General features: G+C 47.8%; 1 protein-coding gene across 3 annotated transcripts in view; it reads right to left on the reverse strand.

The window, feature by feature from the left end:
* The window catches only part of LOC138580059 (methanethiol oxidase-like), a 520,625-nt gene that overhangs the window by 15,900 nt on the left and 487,635 nt on the right, over positions 1 to 17,090 (reverse strand). For all 3 annotated transcript variants that reach the window (XM_069650309.1, XM_069650300.1, XM_069650317.1), the window contains 2 exons: positions 3,703 to 3,795; positions 1,536 to 1,654 (listed from right to left, as the gene is read on the reverse strand). In XM_069650309.1, coding sequence (XP_069506410.1) covers positions 1,536 to 1,654; positions 3,703 to 3,795 — 212 coding nt within the window. The remainder of the gene's footprint in view (positions 1 to 1,535; positions 1,655 to 3,702; positions 3,796 to 17,090) is intronic.

Genomic DNA, 17,090 nt, shown 5'->3' on the forward strand with positions numbered 1-17,090 from the left:
ATTCCTACATCCTGATTGGCTAGAACGCACTGAGGGTTCTATAAAGGTTGCTAATTAACATTAAGCATGTAACTCGCTGGAACAGCTCAGAAGAGCACCTTCACAATGAAGGCAAGTCCCTGTTTATGCACACTCTAGAATGAATACAACCTGCTAGGGAAATAAGCCAGATGCTAGATTGCGAGGATAACAAGGTTTAATTGTACAAAATACAAAATATCAGCAAAGGACTCTGCTGCTCGAGAACGTTCTGACTACAGAATACTTGTTGGCCCCTTTTGAGAGGCCCCAGCGTCATAGATGACATCACATATAGGGTCTAACCCCACACAGTTGAATAGAAAGACAGTATACATGATCCTGCTCCATATGGGGTGCCAGGCTACAATTGGTTTGTTTCTTTGCCGTCTGTCAGGCTTCACATGGGTCAGCTGGGCTTATCTCTCTACAGAGTGAATGTCATGTCTCTCATAAATTACACTGAAAAAATTATGCTAGCATGCTAAACATACTACTACATCACTGCGTCATGCACCTGGGAGGCTTGGGGGATTGGAAAGGGAGGAAGAAATGCAGTCATACTGACCCACACTTTCTGGGCTTTGTTGATACTGCACCTCTCGCACTCAAGTCTTCCACCCTTGTTTTGATCTATAATGTATCCTTGTGTTACAAAGGGTGTGTTTTATGCTGAAGGGTGAAACAGTTGCGCATGCTTAGATCTTTTATGGAGCTTGGTTTATGGTAGGCGCTGAGAGGTCGCTCGCTATCATGGAATGCAGGGGTGTGGGTGTCGGGTCAGTGGTGTGGGCTCTGGGTTGGCTGGGTGGGGGTTAGACGGCTGCCGGCAGCTTGGGTGTGATTAATGGGCACGGCAATGAGCCTGGAGTTGTCTCACAGCCTTGCAGGGCACATTCCTCCCAATGATGCTAAATGTTTGCAACAATGAAGGGACAAGAGGGAAGTGAACTTCCGTTAGAACTGGTGGTACAGACTCATTCTGCAGTAATGATTTTGGGCCTAGTCAAATCTTTCCATGGAGCTCGACTGGTGCAGAGCGGCCATGCAAGCCTGTGTTTCTGCTATAATTACAAAATGGCATTTCTTTTTGTGTGCCTTCTAAGGTTATGCATTTGCTGTTCACGCTATATTATATCCGCAGTGGGTTTCATAGTGTGGTTCTCACCCCCTTGTACACTACACTATTTCATAGGGGATTCACCTCACCTTAAAGCGCCTATGGGGGTGGGATATACTAATTTCCATCCCAACAACAGCATGTAGTAACTTTGGAATGGGCACTCTAGAAAATGACAATGCTACAAATAACAATTGACAAAATAAGCTGAAATGTAAAACATAAAGATATGTGTTCCCGAAGGCTTTCAGAAAGTTTGCTGCATCCTCTTGATTCATTGTGTTTGACTGCTAATTATGTTAAAATTGTAGACTGCATCTTGGATTTCAGCGTTTACAGGTACATGTAATGACAGGCTAGGTAGTGATATGAAAGTAAGACAGAGGTGGTCTCTTACTGGATCAAGTGCGGGTAAAACTGCTTGTCCCAGGCGCTGAACAGCGAGGTGGTCACATACACCCTCTTCCCATCCAAGCTGAGCTGGATCATCTGGGGTCCACCTTGGATCCTCTTACCCTGAAAAAACAAACACATATGAACGCCGGGAAATTCTGTATATCAGGGGGCCAACCTTCTCCCTAGAATGTGGAGCAGTGATTGCCCTGTGGGCCAACCACGAGGCAGTGCGACAGGAAAATGCCTGCAAATGTTGTTAGTGCTGGGGCAGTCTCAACTTTCACCGATCTGTCTCTGTTGGTGGTAGTCTATGCTGCTTGCCATCATTGTGGGCTTTTGATGATTTCTTGTGGTTCATTCTGGTGCCTGCAATCCTCGTTTTTCCATTGCCTTTGCTACGGGCATGCACACTGGGCCATGACTGTCCTGTTGGCCTTATCTTGACTAACTGGACCAATGTGGCTGCTTTAGCCATAACAGAGAGGTCCAGTTATCTTTTGTTGCTGCACCCCTTTTTTACTTCTTGCATCCCCAGCCTGGGGGAGGAGGAAGCATGTGTGCTTTATTAGGTAGCGGACCTTCTAGTTTTCGAGTGGAAATTTCCCATTTGGGCGGTTTGTATTTAATCTGCCCTACAGAGTATAGTAAACTCAAATTAAACCCAGTGCCAAGGGATTCACTGCAGTTCTGCATTGAAGGATCTTCACCACAACTTCTGATCTAGAAAGCCCTGCACCATATTTGTCCCTGTTTTTCATTTGACGTCCTGCTACTTTCTGGAAGCAGAAGTCTTGCATGACCTTAATTGAACAGATTAGACTAACATACCAGATTAAAAAGTTTTTTAAAAGGAAATGCCAGGACCGTGTCACAGTGACATGGACCGATCTATGAGTCAGTCAATGAACCCTCCCACCCAAGACTGATGTTGAATATCCAGAGGAAAAAAAAGGAACCTTCAGAATTTTCAGGTAATTTGGGTTTTCTTTTGGGAGCAAATAGTATGACTTTTTTTTTACATTCTAAATCCTTGAAGGGGCTTCAAAGCAGTGCAGGCGTTGAACATATGGTGCCCCCTGCAGGGTAGACACACTCCAATTTGCACTATTAACATAAGAGAAATACTACTTGGTAGAAGTGAGACTGCTGTCTGTTAACCATTCACCAAAAACAACAAAAGACATTTCCGTTGTCTCTAGTAGCAGGGTGTGTAGGTGCCGCCCCGTGCTCCGAATGACATTATATTGTTTGATTTGCTTTCTTTTTATCTTGCAGTTTACCCTTTTATTTTACATGGGAGCTTCCATTTAAGAGATTGTTTGTTTGATCCCCATACTCTTGTGCCAAATCCAGCAACATGCAGCTAAAACAAAATAAAAGAAACCCTAATGGAATGTACTGCTTTTGGGTTCTATCGCACTATTATTCCCTTCTTTGTTGTTATAGCCGAATGAAATCATAAACATACTAAAAGGACTATCCTCTTCTATGTTTATGGTACAGGAATAGCAACCGTTTTTTTTTTTTAAATGGACAAACAAGACATTCTCTATGCTATAGAGGCATGTCAGAAGGATATCTTTCTACTATGTTAATAGCGAGAGAAAGAGCATCTTGGGTTTTAAAAAAAATGGTCCATTGTATGTGTGGCCCTCCTGTCCCCCACAGGCTTTAATATTTAAACAGGAATATTGTACTGCAGTGTAGAGCCCTGCCCATCCCAGTACAAAAAGTCTAAGGTTCAAAATCTCTTGCACCCTATGCAAGATTTGTGGGAGGATCTGGGAGCAGAGCATACATCTGCTAACGCTTCCCCATGAATCGCCCCACATATCCCATATCTTCTTTATTGGCACCCTGAAGTATTACAGAACCTTTGAACTGGCGCAAGTGCAATTAGCACGGTTGCAAAAATTGCCAGGTGCAAAAAACATTTAATTCACTGGAAATGTTCGCCCCAGTCCCAATCCTTTGCCTTGATGCAAAAATGCATTGAAAAATGTGCAGTATTTGCACTAATGTCAATTGCTCTGGCACTGATGCAAAGTTTCAGTAATAGAGTCCATGGGTATGTGATCTTGGAGGCTGGCAACAAGAGCAGCGTATAAAACCTTTGGTGTAGCAGGAACAGGGAATTAGAGCAAGAAGCAAAGGGAATGGACACCAACCTTTAACACAAGCGCCTCAGGCTGGCTCATAAGTTCTTGGACATCCAGCAAAGTTACGGGGCCACCTTTCAAAATGCAGCCCCCTATCCAGACCTGCAAGACACAACAAGCCCCCAGTTAGATCATGTACAAAAATCTGAATCTTCTCCTTCATACCTCCCTCGATGAACGCCCCTGTGCATGAGACCCTTACGATCACCGACAATGGCCAGCTACAATGGAAATAGCCATCAAGATACCCAGTGAGGTGGGAGTCACTGCAGCGGCCTAGGAGTAATCTGCAATTCACAGGTCTGAATCCCAATAGGCAGACTTCTGTGGCCAATGCCATGAAGAGCCTGACCAGTAATGATCACGGTTGTACAACATGATTAAAAAGTGGCTCCTCCAGCAGTGGGTTGCATCTTGTGCGTTTCATCAAATTTCATAAAACTTGAGGGCTTCCTATATCAGTGAGTAACATTGTTTTCTTACCATCTATAACAGTTAAAGTCGCGATTTCCACTTTTTGGAACTCGTTGATAACTTTTCAATAAACATTTCTATTTTTTAAACCTTGAAAGACATTGTACGAGTCTTTTAATTAAAACGTCTTGAATAACTTGTACATATGTCTATAAAGGAAGGAAGGTTTGGGTAAAATCCTGCTTATTCAAAACACGTTTCCCTTGTGAAAATGTTTCCATCTAATTTTATTTGCGCGGGAGATTCTGCTGAAAACATCAGATGTTAATGAGCCAAACGGTTTTCAGTGGATTAAGCATCAAAAATCATAAAAACGCAGTAACTTCCAGAAACTGCATCATTTTCGTTAATGCAGGATTTCCTTATTAGGTAAAATTCTGCTTGTTGTATTATTTTGTATTTTGCTCGTCAGTCCCACCGTATAAACTAGGTGAAATAAAGCCCACTGAGGGAAACCGGCACTGTAGGATCACATGATCAGGTTGGCACACGTTTAGACTTGTGAGCAAAGTACAGGGCTGGACACGAAGCTTGGAACGCAGCATTGCGCAATTTCGGAATGCTGTTTATTCTTGGCTTTGCCATTGACAGACATCACAATGGTTATACTTGCAGCATCTGCGTGCCCCCGATTAACCCGCACTTGACATTAGTTTTATATCAGAAGGTGGGGTTCCTGTTCGGACTTACTTGCTTGCTTTTGTTTTAAACAGGAATTTGCAGAATATGATAGCATACTTGCCAACCTCCCTGATTTAGGAAGTAGGTTGTTGCCGTTTATGAGGCAAAAGAAAAACACACGCACGGAGGGATATGGAAGACAACTTCTTTATTTCAACTTCCAACCGTTACTGCCGCGTAGCGCACCTTTCCCATTATTCCCAACTCCCCCCAACATTCGTCCACAACTCCCGCCCCTATTGTGGGCGAGCACCTTATTAACTCTGTGAAGGGCGGCAACACCACCCCCGGACAATATGTCCAAACGTCAACTTAACATTCTTCAACTAGCCGTGTTGGCCTCTTGATTGTTTGCTGTGGTCTCCCATAGCGGGCCTCTGTCCCTTCTCCGTTCTGGAGTCCTTCGCCCTGTTCTGTCCCTATGGCATCTTCCTCAGGGGGGACCCATAAGTCATCTCTCAGGATCGGTGGCTCCGGGGTGACGGGTCTGGGGACAAACTCAGTCTCTTCTCTCTTGAGATAGTGTTTGAATTGTTGGCAATTCCTTGTGACGGCTTTGTCTTGGTCCTGGGCTGTCACCATCGTGCCCTTTACAGCAGTGACCCTCATGGGGCTTGGGGCGAACCGTGGGTCTGTCTTGCGTACCATGGGTTGTTGTACCAGAACTTCATCTCCGATCTGAAAATCTTTTGGTGTTGCCTTGGGCCTCGTGTTGGTGTCCTGCTTCGCTCTCTCTTTCCCTTCGGCATCACGCTGGAGTATTTCAGCATCTGGGGTCTCCGTGACAGACGGGTTCCGTGGGATGTGGGTGCGTACTTCATAACGAAGCAGGAGTTCAGCCGGTGTATTGTTCGTGGCCACATGTGGTGTGTTCCGATAGTCTCTGAGGAGCCGACAGAGTGCTTGGTGCGGGTTGATTGTTTCGATTCTGGCTCTCTGGATTGTCTTTTTAATTGATGCCATGAATCGCTCCGCCATCCCGTTTGCTTGCGGGTGTCGGGTGTGATTTTCATGTGCTTAAATCCTAGATGTCTTGCTAGCATTTCGAATTCATGTCCGCAGAATGATGGTCCGTTGTCGGACTTGATCACTCTGGGAATTCCCCATTCGCTGAGTATTTCTCCTAGTACCGCTGCCACTTGTGGAAAGGCTGTTGTGGTTCCTTTTTTTACTATCGGAAACCGTGAGTACTCATCTATCAGTAGTAGGAGGTAGTCACCTGATTATGTAGGTCCATAAAAGTCCATGGCTACTCTTTCCCACTGGTGATCTGGTTTTTGCGTGTGTTGTAGGGGAGCAGGAGGTTCGGCTGGTGATGTGCACTGGCAAGCATGACAGTTCTTGACCCAATCATCGACTGCGGCATACAGGAATGGGAACCAGATATGGCATCTCAGTTGTTTTTTTGTGTTTTCGGCTCCCCTATATTCTTCATGTGCGGTGCGGATAACCACGTTTCTTAGAACAGCTGGGATGACAATTCGGCAGCCTCTAAGTAGAATGTTGTGGTCTTTGATGGCTAGTTCATTGTGCACTCTGGCTATTCTTTCGATTTCTTGCCTGCTGAACCCCGGGTGGGCTAGCATTGCTCTCCGGTGGTCTTTCCATTTGTTGGTCGTTGTGAGGCTGATCGCAAGAGAGGTTGTGGGATCCTCAGCTGATGCGGCAGCGACCATGTCTACCGACAGTGCGGGCGGTAATGAGTTCGACTCGATGTAGTTGACATACGCAACATCACCTCTTGAAGTTATTGGGGCTCCCACTAGGTGTTGCGACAAGTAGTCAGCGGGGTTCAGGTCGCCTCCGGGTCAATGAATGATGTCATAATCATATTCTTGAAGGTGGATACCCCATCGCTCTACTATACTATTACTTCCATGTGCCATGTCGGGTTGAAGTAGGGCAGGCGGTGGGCTTCCGTGAGGGCTTGCTTGATGTCAGTGAAAGCACGTTGGTGGTGTCCAGTCAAAAGTCGCTTCTTTCTGTAGAGGTCTCCTCAGTGGTTTTCTGAGGGATGCGTAGTGCGGAATGTATATTGCACAATATCCAGCCATGCCTATGAAAGAGCGGACCTCTGCTGTTTGTTGTAGTTCGCTGAGGTTTGTGACCGTGTCAACTTTTTCAGGGTCCGGCATCATCCCTTCGCTAGAAAAAATGTGTCCTAAAAATTTGAGCTTCGCTTTGCTGAAACGGCATTTTGTGATGTTGAGCGTGATGCCAGCAGCTTATAGTGCCTCACACGTGGCAAACGGGGCGATATCATGGGCTTCCTTTGACAAGCCGAAAATGAGGATGTCGTCAGTATAGTTGAGAACTCCTCGTATCGGTCTGATGATCTGGCACACCGTCTCCTGCAAAATTTCAGCTGCAGAAGAGATGCCAAAATTTAGTCTCCGGTACCTGAACAACCCATCGTGCGTTGCGAAATTCGTGATTGCTCTGGAGTCAGGGTGCAGCTCCAGTTGCTGGTACCCTTGGTTCAGATCGAGTATGGAGAACATGCGGGCGTTGTTCAGCTGCACTATAATGTCCTCCATGCATGGACCCAGATGTCTCTCACGTTGGATGGCAGTGTTGGCTACTCTCATATCGACGCACAGGTGCAATTTTCCCCCTTTTTTGGGTACGATGACGAGGGGGGAGACCCATGGTGTTAGTCCTGTCACTGACTCGATGATGCCGTCGGAGAGTAGTTGTTGAAGTTCTCGTGACACTGCTTCTTGGAGGTGAAATCCGGCCCTTCTTGGATGTTGTGGCACTGGTCTTACGTTGGGGTCTATGTGAAGTTTGATTGGGGGACCTTTGAGTTTACCCAAACCTGAGCATATTTTTGGAAATATCTGTATAATGTCCTCCTTTGTGACAAGGCTTTGTGATTGATTGCATAGAATTGTCCCAATCTGTTCGTTCAGTTCTTGCCTGTTCGTCGTTGCGGTGATGGTGTCTCCAGTTCGCACGTGAATTTCGATCAGTCCCAGGCGAGAGGCGGTGTGATAGTTGAGAAGGCATCGCCTTCTGGTGAGTGCGCGAATGACATGCATGGTGGTATCCACCTGTCGCCCATTTAGGAGGAGACAGCGTGTAAAATGTCCAATTGTCTACAAGGGTGTGGCTGCACCCCAATGAAAGATTTGCGAGTGTGACAACGCGAGCGCCGGCGGATTCGGGATCCTAGCATAATCTTGTTTACCCATTATGTTTACGGTGGCACCAGAGTCAACCATGAAATGAAACAGGCAGTTTTACATTTTGATGGGAATTTTGGGGGCTTCTCTAGCTTCTTCATTGCCGAATATGAGGTTGACATACTCATCTTGATTATGCGGGTCGTAGTATGTGGTGTATGTGGTCATTGTAGGATCAAGGTAGAGTGCATCCTCCCCATAACCTTCTGGTGGGTTGTCATATTCATCCGTTAAGTACTGGGTTTGATCCGGGTGGTTAAATGTTTGTGGGTACTCGTGCTCTTGGTATTCATCAATAGCTCTAACGTAGCGCCGTTGGTTCTGTTGGTAGTTTCTTTGCTGTCTATATTGTGGGGGGGGTGGCCGGAACGGTATCCTGACGGATGCTTGGGGCCGTACTGGGGGAAACGGTCTCCCTTCTCTGCATACTGACTGAAAGTGTCCTTCTCGCCTGCAATTCGTGCACCATTGTGCTAGAGCTGGGCATGATCCTGAGTGCAGAAAGGTGATCCCGCAGCGATGGCATTGGGCCTCATTACACGGAAGGCGGTAAGGGTTAACGGTCACCGGTAATGCTACAGGTGACCGTTAACCCTTACCGCCTTACTACGTGTTCCCTTTGCGGGACCCGACTTTAACGGCTGTTTTTTCCAGCCGTTAAAGTAGGGTGCCGCAAAGGGACCTTGGTGCTAATTACGGTACCGCAATTTGCGGTACCGTAATTAGCGCCTTCCCCATTCCCATTATGCCCTATGGGGGCAAAAATGGGATTGGGGAAGGGCCTTGGTGAATGGGGAATTACCGCCCCCGCTCACCTTGGAGTAGGGCGGTAATTCCGCCATCCACCAAGGCGGACACAGTAAAATATCGGCGGCAACCATGGCGCTAATAGCGCCATGGTTACCGCCTACCGTGTAATGAGGCCCATTGTCTCTGTTAATGTGGGACTTGTGAGGCTTGTGGTCTGTATGGGTATGGTGCTTTGTCGCTTTGGCGAGGTGGTTGTATGGCCACTATGAGTTCAGCAGTGTCTTGTTTTGGGTTGTTGGTGCCAGTCATATATGCAGCTTGGGCGTCGACTCTCTCGAATATGCGGGCAAGCTCGCTGACTTCGGGATGGTGAGGGGCTTCTTCAACAATTGCTTCTTGAGTGCGGGTGATAGGCAGCCCTGTATAACTCTGAGGCGTATCGCCTCTTCAAGTGAAAACGCGTCAAATTGGCAGTGAGCTCCTTTTACTCTTAAGCGAGTTATGAATTCATCCACTGTCTCTTGTGGTTTCTGTGTACATTGTTTGAAAAGGTATCTTTCGTAATCACAATTTACTTCAATTATGAGAAGTTTGTCCAATGCTTTAATAAATTCTGGAAAGTTGTTTTGTTCCGCTGCGGGAATTGTCTTGACAATGGTCTTAATCTCTCCCCCCACCAAATTGAGGAAGATGTCCCTGATATTGGGGGAGTCACCGTCCCCTGACCCTCTCACAAAATGATGGAAAGCCTCCATCCACTCCGTCCACCTGGGCCCTTTTGTGGCTTGGGGCGTCGTGGTGAATGGCAGTGGCAGCCTTAGTTATATGGATTTAGCTGCACGGACAGGCTGGGGTGACGCTGGATTGCTCATCTTGTGAGGTGTTGATTGCTTTGCTGTACCCTTCTTAGGTAGGGAGTCTTGGCGTCAATCTGTTGGTGGGCGTGGATGAGCGCTGCTCTTCGGTGCTTTGGGTCTGTGCGTGTGTGGCACTGTGTGCTCACTGGTGGGGCTGCGGGTCCAAGTATCCATGGTATTGGGACTTGTCCACGCTTATGGGACCCTTTGTGTGCTTGGAGGTGTTATTGAAATGGCACATCCTGGTATGTCAAAGGGGTATGGAATTCACTCACCCGCGGATGTGCCCGTGTCATTCGCTGGCTCTCTGGAACTTGAGAGGGGCCAACGGCCTGAATGGCGTGGGCCACTGTGTTTCCAGGGCAAGGCGTGAGGCGATTCTTGACTTCGGGGCGTTGGTGGGCCTTCGCCAGCTGGGCGGCACGTGTGGCGAGTCACCGCTGTAAATCAGGAGGAGGCCGTCAGGCGAGCTGCTTATGCTGCAGGCATGGGTGTTCAGGCTCCAACACGTGCGCAGCGATGTGCCGGTGGCTTCAGGAGGAGGAGCGGGCTGACAGGATGTCAGAAGCCACGGGTGGCTTCAGGAGGAGGCTTGGCGGAGCGCCAGCTGCTACGGAGTACAGCTTCAGACGGAGGAGGAGGAGGAGGAGGAGGCTGACGGCATGTCAGCGGCCGCAGGTGGCTTCAGGTGGAGGAGTGGGCTGATGACATGTCAGAGGCCGCAGGCTGCCGAGAAGGAGGACTCCGTCGTGTGCGGGACGGTTCCTCATCACCAATGTTGCCGTTTATGTGGCAAAAGGAAAAAAACACACTCGGAGGGCTATGGAGGACAACTTCTTTATTTCAACTTCCAACCATTACTGGCGCGTAGCGCGCCTTACCCAGCATTCCCAACACCCCCCAACGTTCGTCCACAACTCCCGCCCCTATTGTGGACGGGCACCTTATTAACGCTGTGAAGGGCGGCAACATAAGCTACTGCATTTTAAGCGGTCCTACCGCCTACAGATTTGGGTGACAGATCCTACTGCTTTTTACAGTGGCAGGTCATTTATATGACTCTAAGGCAATTAATCTGTCTGTGCAGTGGGCGGGTAACTGATACATTTGAGTGATGTGCTCAGATCAATCCACTGACCTGACAGCTACATGACTCTGCCCTGCACTCGTACAGGGACAGACCTTAGGTGAACCACCAGTGAAGGCAAGTGGCAGAGCGTACCACCATCACACAGCATCTGCCTATAGAACTGAAGAGGGTATCAGTCTCCATGTTGTTCAGTGTTCATCCTGCACTGCCCAGGCCGTTGCCTACCAGCTCTGTGTGATTATTTTCTTTGAAGTTAAGTAATTGAATTTGGTGTTAACTTACCATTCAGAATTATACATTTTAAACATTTGAGCATCTTTCCATGTTGTGCTGTTTGATAGGTTGCACATTTTAGAATGCTCCATCGGTGTCAACAATGTATGTTTTGTAATAATCTGTGATGTCATTTTTATGCTAAGTATTATTTTGGAAACTTCAAAAATCCTACCTCTTTTTGGTCACAGAATGTTGGCAAGTATGTGATAGCCTGATGAGAAACCTATTGAATGGTGACAGTGGGAAGCCTCCTTAGCATAAATCTATTTAAAATTATGGACTTTTTCAGAACGCCAGGCAGTCCTGCTGGCAGTCACTGCGAGCCCATGGGCTACTTACATCAAATAACTTGCGGTGGGTTTCTGCAAAGGTGATCTCACAAAGCAGAATGACTTGAGGAAGCATAAGAGTAAACTGACATTTTATTTTGTATAGTGCATTCATGCCAACATGCCTCATTCCATTTGGCAGATGCCAGTCTAACCCTGGTGTATACCTTGCATTCCTGGACTTATAAAAGGGACATCCTGGAGTACAGGCCACACAATGCAAAAAGGAGTGCGCTATCATCTCTTGAACAGAATGCCACATGTTGGCATGCATAAAAACATAAACTTCCTGGAGCTGAACATTGCATGCGTTATTATTCCTCAAATCATTGCTACCTATTGTTTAACCCTATAAAGCTCGGCCAACCCGGTCGGGATTCCAACCTAGCACATTCAGCTTGCACACGGATGAACCCGCAGATTAACCAAATGAGCTGAATTGTGGACTCTGCCAGGCTGGTGATGTGATATGATTTGGTATTTATAACGTGCTTGTACACAAGTGTTTCTAGGTGCCGCAAGACAAGGAAGGGGGGGACAGAGGGAAGACAGGACAACGATCCTACTAGACCATGGGCCTCATTACGAGTTTGGAGGTAGCCATGCCGCTATTTGCGGCAGGGCTGCCTCCAAACTTGGGTCCAGGTTCCTCAAATGAGGACTTACCGGGCCTTTCCAACGTTGGAGGACCCGGTAATTCCTCATTCGAGGAACCCGGACCCGGAACGTCCCCATTCCCATTCGAGCACCCATAGGGCTCAATGGGAATGGGGAGGGAGCTAACGAGTTATTAACGGACCCGTTGTTAGCTCCCTGTTCTCCTTGCGGGACCCGCCAAGGCCGCCTGGTTTTACCAGGCGGCCTTGGCGGGTCCCGCGAGAAGACCTCGTAATAGTGCGGTAAGGGGTTAACGGCGCCGACACCATTACCGGCGCCGTTAACCCCTTACCGCCCACCTCGTAATGAGGCCCCTTGTGTTATTGGGATCATGCAAGTGCGACAACAAGAGTACAAGGGGGAAAGGGAGAGGAGATGGAAGGGGAAAGTGCAGTTAGGGCATCAAGGCTCTGACTAAGTGCAGCCAGGGCAGCACGGCTCTGGGTAAAGCATGGAAGGCAGGGGGCAGTAGGAGTTTCAGTTACAACCCCTAAGTGTGCAGTGGGCCCGGAGGCAGTTCAGGAAGACTGGTTATGGAGGGACTTGGTACCTTGTGAGAACCTGAGGGTACCCGGTAACCAGTCAGGGCAGGCAGACAGGAGAGAAGGCAGAGGAGAAAAGGAAGGTCTTGAGCAGCTTCCAGAACTTCAGTTGGTACAGCTCAAGCTTGAGAGAGGCAGAGAGGCCATTCCAGAGAGAGGCACCTGCAGAGGAGAGAGATCAACCTCCCACTCTCAGCTTGGAGAAACGTCTGACCCTCAAATAGTGAGTTAGCTGAGCGAAGGGCTCTCGAAGGAAGGTATTTAGGCAGAGAGTTGGAAATAATGCAGGCCCCAGCCCCAAGAAAGCCTTGTGGATAATGCAAAGGGTCTTGAACTTGATCCTTGCAGCCACCGGGAGCCAGTGCAGAGAATTCAGGGCTGGAAAGATACAGTCCCTGGCCTTGAGGCCAAGGAGAGGTCTTGCAGTATAGTTTTGGATTAGTTGGAGGGGGCAAAGAGTAGAATTATGCATATTGAGAAAGAGGCTGTGGCAGTAGTCCAGCCTGGAGAGAACCAGAGATATGGAGACAGTGAGCTTCTAGGGGAAGGTGAGAAAATGTAGAATACCTCTGAGGAGATGCAGCTGGAACTGAGTCTTCTTCACAAGGTCTGTGATGTGAGGAGAGAAAGAGATAGTGGTGTTGAAGATGACCCCAAGGTTTTTTGCCTCTGAGGAGAGCGAGGGTAGAGGGCCCAAGGAGGGCGGCCATAGTGCGAGAGGGGAAGTGGGTGCCAGGGTCCCAACAAGCAGAATCTCAGTTTTACTGGAATTGAGGCAGAGATCATTGGAGGTGCACCATTTCTGAATCGCGGATAGACAGTCAGGAATAAGCGAGGAAGGAGAGTAGGCTGAGGGGAGCCTGAAAGAGAGCTGTGTGTCATCCGCATAACACTGGAAGTTGGAAGAGAAGGTGGAAATCAGGTGAGCCAAAGAGAGGTGGTGGAGAGAAAGGATGCAAGTTGGACTTGAGAGGGTCAGTCCAAGAGAAAGAAGGTCAGCCACACCACAGTCTGATCCGTGATGCCCAGGATCTTGCAGAGACGATTAATCAGTGATTGACCATATCAAAGGCCAATGAGAGGTCAGGGAGGATGAGGACAGAAGGAGAGCTGGAGTCAAGATTAGAGAGCAGATCTTCACGGGTGTTGAGAAGAGCAGTTTCCGTGACTTTGGCTGCTATGAAGCCAGACTCATGGTCATGTAGAAAACCAACAGATTCAATGTGGAGGGTTAGCTGGGAGATGGGCAGCTTTTGAAGGAGCTTGCCCAGGGAAAGAGTGATGGAGATCGGCAATAGTTTGCCGGACAGGAGGGATCAGCAGAAGCTTTTTTAGAAGGGGGTGCACAAGGGAGCGCTTGTGGAGAGAGGGGAAAGATTCAGTGGCGAAAGATTGATTACAGAAATCGGCCAAGACTGGAGCGGAGGAAGCAATGTAGGCCTTGATTAGTGCTCTCCTGCTCTTCCAGAACTGTTTGGAAGACACTTTCATAGGTTAGACTTGTCTAGAAACATCATCAGGTGTTATCAAGGAGAGACATGAAAGAAAGAGAGGAGGAGGCGTGGTGGCCAAAGGGGGCCTGAGAGAGGTAGAGGGAGAGTGAGAGGAAGAGGAAAGTGAGGGCAGGATGCCCTATGTTTTAGTGGTGAAATGAGAGGCCAGATCCAAACAGAGGGCCTGGGAGGGAACAGTAGAGGTGGAGACTGCAGTAGGATTGGCCAGCTCCTTGCAGATTTGAAAGTGTTCAGCCGTGTTGTCAGAGGCCGCAGAGATGCAGGCTTCAATGTGGACCCTCTTCTTGGAGAAGACGGAGAGTCGGTATTGCCTCTGGAGCAGGTGACAGGCCAGTTTGTCAGAGGAAGCACCTTATGCCTTCCGCTTCCGCTCAGCTACCCTGCACTTGCGTTTCAGGGTGGCCAAGTCTGAGTTATACCAAGAGTTGCGCTTGTAGGTAGGCTTCCATCGTCTGTGACAACCTGGGCATCACGGATCAGGCCCTAGCCTGGTTGACCTCCTTCCTCTCTGATCGAACCTCCCAGGTCCAACTGGGGTCCTTTCTCTCCACCACCTCTCTCTCTCCACACGTGGTGTTCCCCCGGGCTCTTCAACCTTGGCACCTCTGGCCCATCTCATCTCTACCTCTCTCCTAACTTTCAGTGTTATGTGGATGACGGTGGGCAGTCATAATTTAGAAAAAAAAATGTCGACAGACAAAAATGTCAAAAAAAAAATGTCGACTTTAGTTTTTTTTAATTATATATTTATTTTAGGGGTTCGGGAGTTAAAAAAAAGGAAAAAATGAAAAAAACATTTTAAAAAAGGGGAGTTGGGGGGGGAACCCCCCCATTTCGAAAAAAAAATGCATTGAAAAAAAAAGTCGACATTTTTTTTTTCGACATTTTTTTTTCGAAATTTTGACTTTCGACATTTTTGTTGTCGAAATTATCACTATGAACCGTGGATGACACTCAGATCTCCTTCAGGCGCCGAAGTCTCCTCTCCTCTCTCGCGAATTCCCGTTTGTCTATCCCCGATTCAGGAATGGTGTGCCTCTAACAATCTCTGCCTAAAAGCCAGTAAGACTGAGATCCTTCTAATTGACACCCTGCTCCCACTTTCCCTCTCTCACTCTGGCCGCCCTTCTTGGGCACTCTACCTGCACCTTCCTTTGAGGCCATAAACCTTTGTGTCATCTTCTACTCCACCCTCTCCTTCTCTCCTCATATCTCGGACGTCTCAAGGAAGGCCCACTACCAGCTGTACCTCATCTGAGGTATTCTTCGCTTTCTTACTTTCCCCCAGAAGCTCACTGCCTTCAGAGCCCTGATTCTCTATAGGCTGAACTACTGCTACAGCCACTTTCTGAATCTGCCTGCCTCTATACTTCACTCTCTGTAACTAATCCAGAACAGGGCTGCAAGACTTGTTCTTGGCCTCAAGCCAAGGGATCATATTTCTCCAGCCCTGAAATCTCTCCACAGGCAGTAGCCAGAGGTGGCATAGTGGCCAGAGAGGAGACAGAGGAGGGGGAAGGTGGAAAAGGGGCCAGAGAGGAGGTAGAAGGAGTGGGAGCAGAAGAGAGGAAGTTGACAAGTCGCAGGAGATGCCTATCCACACAGATGAGATTAGGCTGAGAGCCCGGGACCATGATGGTACCATTTTGATAGACATTAATGATAGCTATGGAGGAGAGGAAGGAGTCCAAGAGGACCTCCCATCGGGTGCCGCCATTAATGGGAGAGGAAGAGAAAGGAGAGAGAACAGAGACCATATGAGGGGTCCATAGGTCTGGAGAAGGAACGACAAGGAGGATGTCGGTGAAAGTCTTTCTGGAGGAAGCGCTGATGTAGGTATCAGCGATGGGTAGGCCTGGGTTGGAGACCAGACCAGGATATCCTTCTTGAACTTTTTCCTTCCAGACTTAGTGAGAGGGATACGATAGGAGATAGGGTAGCAGTTTGATAAAATGGGATACATTGAGAGCACCATAGAGGGTGCTAGGAGGAAAGAGGAGAGAGTGAGAGAGGAAAAGAAGCACAGCCCAGTGCCGCGCAACACAGGATGCATCAGAGTGCAGGGTTCCCACAGTGGGAAGCACACAAAAAGCACAAGCAGGAAACACCACAAGGGGAACGCAAGAAGAGAAGAAGAGAATTCAGGTACGTGGGAAAGTTTTAACCGCGAGTTAAAGATACGTCAGTTTTTACAGATTTGAATTTTAGTTAAATAAACTATTAACTAAAGCTGGTTGGAACTCTGTTTCGTGGCCGTTCACCGCGGGGAGAAATAATTGTTTTTTCAACAGTATTACGAGCCGCAGTATCTTTAGACATTTTGTGACACGCTTATCTCAACAGCTCCTACGCATCCAACATTGTTCGCTCGAGGATTCCATGCAATTGTTTCCATGAGGACACTCCATAGTTCAATGAGCCTTAGTAAAACACACGCCTTGAAAAGTGCTTTCAGTTGCTGCAATTACATTACCGCATTTACGGTAAAGCTTGCTCTGTGAACATTTTCTTCGAACTTGGGCTCCACCCAGAAAATAGCACTTGTATCTGCCAAGCATTCTATGAAGGAATAGTAAATAGGAAAAGACAATGTTAAGAAACGACAGATTAAAATAAACTCTTGCACACTGTACTTTGTCCCTGGGAACTTACCATGGAGAGTGTCTTCACCCTTTTGAATAATAATTCCTAGAGTGCCCACTTCCCAGAGTAATTCTTCGACCCATCTACGAAATACCACATTCTTCAGGACAAGCACCCCTGCAATACTACGCAGGATGCAGAGCTCTTAAAATCAAAGACACAGGTGAGCATATTGATTTCCCCCTACTTAAGTTCTTCCTTTTGAGAGATCCTAAGACATTTGGGCGGGGTGATGAGAGGGGGATTGAGATTGCCTCACTAGTAGAGAAGTAATCAGTGTTTCTTGTTGCAGAATCTTTCTATGTATGCGCATCCAAGGAAATACCCCTGTGGAACACTTGCCAAGATCAGAGCGCTCCTGCAGAGATTCAGGTAAGCGTTACGCCAACAGTAGTCAGC

The sequence above is a fragment of the Ambystoma mexicanum genome, chromosome 1p (genome assembly GCF_040938575.1).
Source record: "Ambystoma mexicanum isolate Mex_15411 chromosome 1p, UKY_AmexF1_1, whole genome shotgun sequence".
Classification (NCBI taxonomy): domain Eukaryota; kingdom Metazoa; phylum Chordata; class Amphibia; order Caudata; family Ambystomatidae; genus Ambystoma; species Ambystoma mexicanum.